Source organism: Arachis ipaensis, chromosome B3 (assembly GCF_059453495.1).
Source record: "Arachis ipaensis isolate K30076 ecotype BB chromosome B3, ASM5945349v1, whole genome shotgun sequence".
In the NCBI taxonomy this organism is placed as follows: domain Eukaryota; kingdom Viridiplantae; phylum Streptophyta; class Magnoliopsida; order Fabales; family Fabaceae; genus Arachis; species Arachis ipaensis.
The window spans coordinates 32,231,506-32,236,916 of NC_142438.1; the positions used below are offsets into that span (position 1 = coordinate 32,231,506).

General features: G+C 36.2%; 1 protein-coding gene across 1 annotated transcript; it reads left to right on the top strand.

Annotated features, from left to right (window-relative positions):
* The first annotated feature begins 404 nt into the window (after nucleotides 1-404).
* MT3 (metallothionein 3) lies at nucleotides 405-1,211 on the top strand. The gene is made up of 2 exons (XM_021118636.2): nucleotides 405-640; nucleotides 984-1,211. The coding sequence occupies exons 1-2, from the start codon at nucleotides 588-590 to the stop codon at nucleotides 1,084-1,086; spliced, it is 156 nt and encodes a 51-aa protein (XP_020974295.2). The 5' UTR covers nucleotides 405-587; the 3' UTR covers nucleotides 1,087-1,211.
* Nucleotides 1,212-5,411: the final 4,200 nt, after the last annotated feature.

Here is a 5,411-nt window from a genome sequence, read left to right on the forward strand (position 1 = left end):
GCTTCCTTTCATGAATGTAGTGGTAGTCTTTTTGAAATGTCTTGTGAACTCCAGTAGCAAAATCCAATTCTTACCCAACTACATTATTTGCATACGGAGTAGTATTGGAAGGTAATATCTAATATGATCAAAACTAATAAAATATAACATATTTGGTGTTAAGGATAGAAAATTCTAGTACGCTACTAAGGCATTTCACATAAAAATATTGGTTAAATCCAAATATGCGTTGTACAGATTTAGAATAATAAAAATACCTAAAGATGAGAAGAATATGTTTAAATTTAAATTATAATACATCAAATTTTATATCCTATTAACTAACTTGATTCTCGACGCAAAGAACCTTATGTGTGTTTAAATTGGAGTAGTATACTTGCAAATAGAGTGCGCAGAAGAAAAAAAAAATTGATTCTAGACAGTTTTCTATTATTGAAAATAGAAATTCAAAATAGCTTTTTGAAAAAATATAATTATCTCGAACTAAAATCATTTCATAAATATCATAGTTTAATTTTGTGCTAGATGCCTAATAATAATATTTGATACTTGGATTTACAAATCTAACTCATTCTCTCATTATTTATATGTTTAGGAAGGGAAACAAATACGGTGTTGACATCGTGGAAACCGAAAAAAGGTAACCTCTACATTTGCCCATTTGTAATCTTTCTTTAATTGTCCCATTAAATCCTTAACATTATGAAATCATGTCGATGTTGTCCTGTTATTCGTAATTGTTAACGAAATATACGGTGAGATAAAATTGAGACAATTTTAAAACGTTAAAAATTTATTTTCTATTTTTTATTGAGTAATGTTTTTGTCTTATTTAAATTTTAATATTTTAAAATTATCTTATTTTTATTTTATTATTAATTCTGTTAAGAGAACTCTAACATTAGAATAATATTAAACTAATTTTAAAATATTAAAGATTTAAATAATATAATTTTAAATTGTAATATATATTTTTTTTACAGGATGGTGGAGACCGTGGTGATGGAAGTTCCAGCTGGTGAGAACGATGGGAAGTGCAAGTGCGGTGCTAACTGCTCTTGCACCAACTGCACCTGTGGCCATTAAGTATAATGTAATTGCCAAATCTGTTTGGCAATAATATATATGTACTCTTTTACTAAATAAAACTGTGTGCTGTTGTCGTATTGCATATCTGTGTGAGTAAAATGCACTCTACGTATTTGAATCAAGTTTCGTTCACAGTGATAGCTATATAACAGCCATTTTATGGTTACATTTATGGACTATAATATGCATATCTCTTGCTAGTTGCTTCGTACCCTTAGCTTCATGTCTTTGTTATTATCATGAACATCAAATTTTATATATACACGTAAACTCCAACACCAACAATAAAATATTTATTCTATTAGATAGAGGAGGATGCTCTTGTAAAAAATGCGTAAAACGTCTTTTTATTATCAGACGTATTAATGAATCGGTTATTTTTAAATTTCTTAACAAACTAGAATAAAATCGATCTTTTTATAACAATAACAATAAACCCAATTGTTATTAGATCCGGTCGAATCGACCAATTTACATAACCTACTGAATCATGGTTTTTTTTAAAAACAAAAATCAGGAATATATTTATCTTTTTATAAAAAAAATTAAACATAATTCGATTTAGATTGTGTAAATTAATCGGATCAAATTGGATCTAATAATTATAATGCGGACAATTAAATTTATTATTGTTGCTATAATAAACAGATTTTATTCTGATTTATTAAAGAATAAATTATTAACCAATTTAATAAAGATGTCTAATAATATTATGAAACATATAAACATTTAAAAAAATTATTTTTAGTATCTTTATCAAAATAATCTCCTAATAAAATCCGTTACACATAGAATCAAACACCATCACTTTTATGTCTTATTACGTAGAGTACACAGATAAAAAAAATACAGAAAAGAGTTTGAGAAAAACAAAACTATATATACATCAAAATTCGTAAATATCAAAGGCCATTATAAAAATTATTTCCGATGATGCCCTAGGTCTTACGCACCCATTACCAATGACACGACATTTTTGTCAATAAAAAACAATATTTAGAATATATTTTAATATTTAAAAATCTTTGTGTATACTTTTGTCCATCTCAAATTTTTTTATATGCATCTTTGTCTATTTATTCTATTATGTATCATGTCTCTATTGAAGTCTTTCATGCATATTGTTAGAAACAAGAGACTGAGAGAATAATATGTAAAGTCTATTATTGAGTTGTGATGTGAGGTACAATATACAAGGGGTATTTATAGGTGCTAAATGAATCATAGAAATAAAGACATAGAATCCTACAATTAATGTACAGATATGCTATATAAATATAGACGATGCTAATTGATCTAAATTGATTTATATTGATTCTCTAACATCCCCCCTCAAACTCAAGTGGGAGCTAAGGATACCAACTTGAGTTTGGATAACAAAGTCCGAAAACGAGTCGGGTGATGAGCTTTCGTGAAGATATCAGCAGTCTGATCCAGTGACCCAACAGCAATGAGACGAACAGCATCAATAAGGATACGTTTCCGAACAAAGTGACAATCAATCTCAATGTGTTTGGTGCGTTCATAAAACACATCATTATGGGCAATCTGAATAGCACTGCGGTTATCACAAAAAACATCAGTAGGGGACGACTGAGGAGCACCAAGATCTTCGAGAAGCCAACGAACCGAGATAACCTCAGCAGTGGTGTCATCAAGGGCACAGTACTCAGCTTCTGTGCTTGAGCGAGCAGTGAACGTTTGCTTCTTAGCACGCCAAGAGATGAGAGCGTCGCCAAGAAACAAACAGTAACCAGTAGTAGAACGACGATCAGTGGGATCACCAGCCCAATCAGCATCAGAGTATGCCTGAAGGGTCAAAGGGGAATGGGCAGAAAAATATAGGCCATGAAATAGAGTGCCTTTGACATACCGAAGAATGCGAAGAACTGCCGCATAGTGAGTAGTACGAGGAGCTGACAAGAACTGGCTGAGGACATGAACTGGATAGGCAATGTCTGGTCGGGTGACAGTCAAGTAGACGAGACCTCCAACTAACTAGCGATAAAGTGTCGGATTATCCAAAATAGTGCCATCCATAGGGGTAAATCGAACATTAGGCTCAAGAGGAGTAGACTCAGTGCGACTATTTGTAATCCCAGCGCGAGCAAGAAGATCTGCAGCATACTTAGCCTGAGAGAGATAAATGCCATCATCTGTGGAGATGACCTCGAGACCAAGAAAATAGCTGAGAGAACCAAGATCCTTCATCTCAAAGGTACGGTGAAGTGAGGCATTGAGATCAGAGATACCTTCAACATCATCTCCAGTAATGATCATGTCATCAACATACAAAAGTAGAAGAACAACTCCACGTTCGCTTTTACGAATGAAAAGCGCATTCTCATGAGGACTAGAAATAAAACCAAGACTGCATATGGTAGTGCTGAACTTGTCAAACCATTCATGAGAAGCTTGCTTGAGTCCATAAAGTGCCTTGCGAAGGAGACAAACCTTACTGGAAGGATAAGGATATCCTGGAGGTGGTTTCATATAGACTTTCTTTTTCAAATCCCCATTAAGAAATGCATTCTTCACATCCATCTGACTGAGAGACCATCTCTTAACCGCAGCAATGGCAAGGAGAGCTCTAACAGACGTAAGGCGAGCAACAGGAGCAAAAGTCTCTTCATAATCAATACCATACTCTTGCGTACAACCTTGAGCAACCAAGCGTGCCTTATAACGGACAATAGAGCCATCAGAGCGAGTCTTGATCTTGTATACCCATCTACTGCCCACAACTTCCTGATCAGAAGGAGGATCAACCAAATTCCAAGTGTGTGCTTTTTCAAGTGCCTGTATTTCTTCCTGCATTGCTTGTTGCCAATTTGGATTTGTGGAGGCTTCTCTGAATGACTTAGGTTCATGTTGATGAAGAATAGTAGAAAAGCAATGATAATCAAGAAGATGAGGAGGTGGATTCCTTACCCTAGAAGAACGAGTGGGAGGAGGAGGCATGACGCTAGGAGCGGGATCGCCGTCCGGACTGGAATCATCGGGAGATGGAGAAGGCGGAGGATCAGGAGCCTCGAGGGGTGGACTTGGGGTAGACCCTGTAGTATCATCACTAGGAAAGAGATCAACATTTGGGTTAGTAAAAAACGGTGACGGAGTAGAAGGAATGGACTCAAAAGAGGAAAAACTAGAGAACATGTGATGCTCCCAGAAGACAACATGACGAGATATACGAATACGGCGAGAAATAGGATCCCAACAACGATAACCCTTATGTTTAGAGGCATAACCAAGAAAACAACACATGCGAGCCCGAGGTTCAAGCTTATTATGTTCATGAGGCTGAAGAAGGACAAAACAGACACAACCAAAAACACGGAGAGAACTGTAATCGGGAGAAGTACGATAAAGATGCTCAAAGGGAGTAGTGTTACCAAGAACAGAAGAAGGGAGTCTATTGATAGCATGAACAGCAGTGAGGACAGCTTCACCCCAAGCACGCTCAGGACAGGAAGAGGAAATAAGCATCGCACGGACAGAGTCAAGAATATGACGGTGTTTACGCTCAGCTCTGCCATTTTGTTGAGAGGTACCAAGACAAGAAAACTCGGACAAAGTACCCTGTTCAGCGAGAAAATTTAAAAGTTTGGAGTCACGATATTCCATAGCATTATCACGTCTGAAAATTTTAATGACCTTTGAAAACTGAGTTCGAACCATAGTGGCAAAGTTAATATAAATCTGAGGCAAATCGCAACGATTAGTCATCAAATAGACCCAAGTAAAACGGGAATAATCATCAATAAAGAGGACAAAATATCAAGCCCCTCCCATAGAAGCGGTGGGAGTGGGTCCCCAAACCTCAGAATGAATAAGATCAAAAGGAGAGCATGCAATAGAGGAATTATTATTAAATGATAAGGCAGGTTGTTTTGCAGTGCGACAAGAAATGCAATCTAAAGACTCATTTTGAACTTGACCTAAAACACCCGTAGATATAAGAGGATGTAATTTGCCTAAGGAGCTATGGGCAAGACGACGGTGCCACAAGTGAAGAGTAGATGGAGAGGAAGCAGCACAGAGGTTTGTAGAGGGAACATGAAGGTTCTCGAGCTCAAATAAGCGTCCAACCTTACATCCAGTCCCGATGATCTTTCCCGTCCGACGATCCTGCACACGACATCCAGAATTTGAAAAAATGACATCAAAACCAAGTTCAACAAGCTGACCGACAGAGATAAGATTAAAATTTAATTTTGGAATAAAATAAGCATCAGAGAGATGAATATTGGACTGTGAAATAACCCCGTGATGTGTTGCATGCAAGAGGGAACCATTAGCAGTGTTAACAGAGGGTGCATTTG

Coding starts and splice junctions, on each gene's coding strand:
- MT3 (XM_021118636.2), top strand. CDS start 588: ATGTTTAGGAAGGGAAACAAATACGGTGTTGACATCGTGGAAACCGAA. Junction 641..983: donor ATCGTGGAAACCGAAAAAAG/GTAACCTCTACA, acceptor TTTTTTTTACAG/GATGGTGGAGACCGTGGTGA.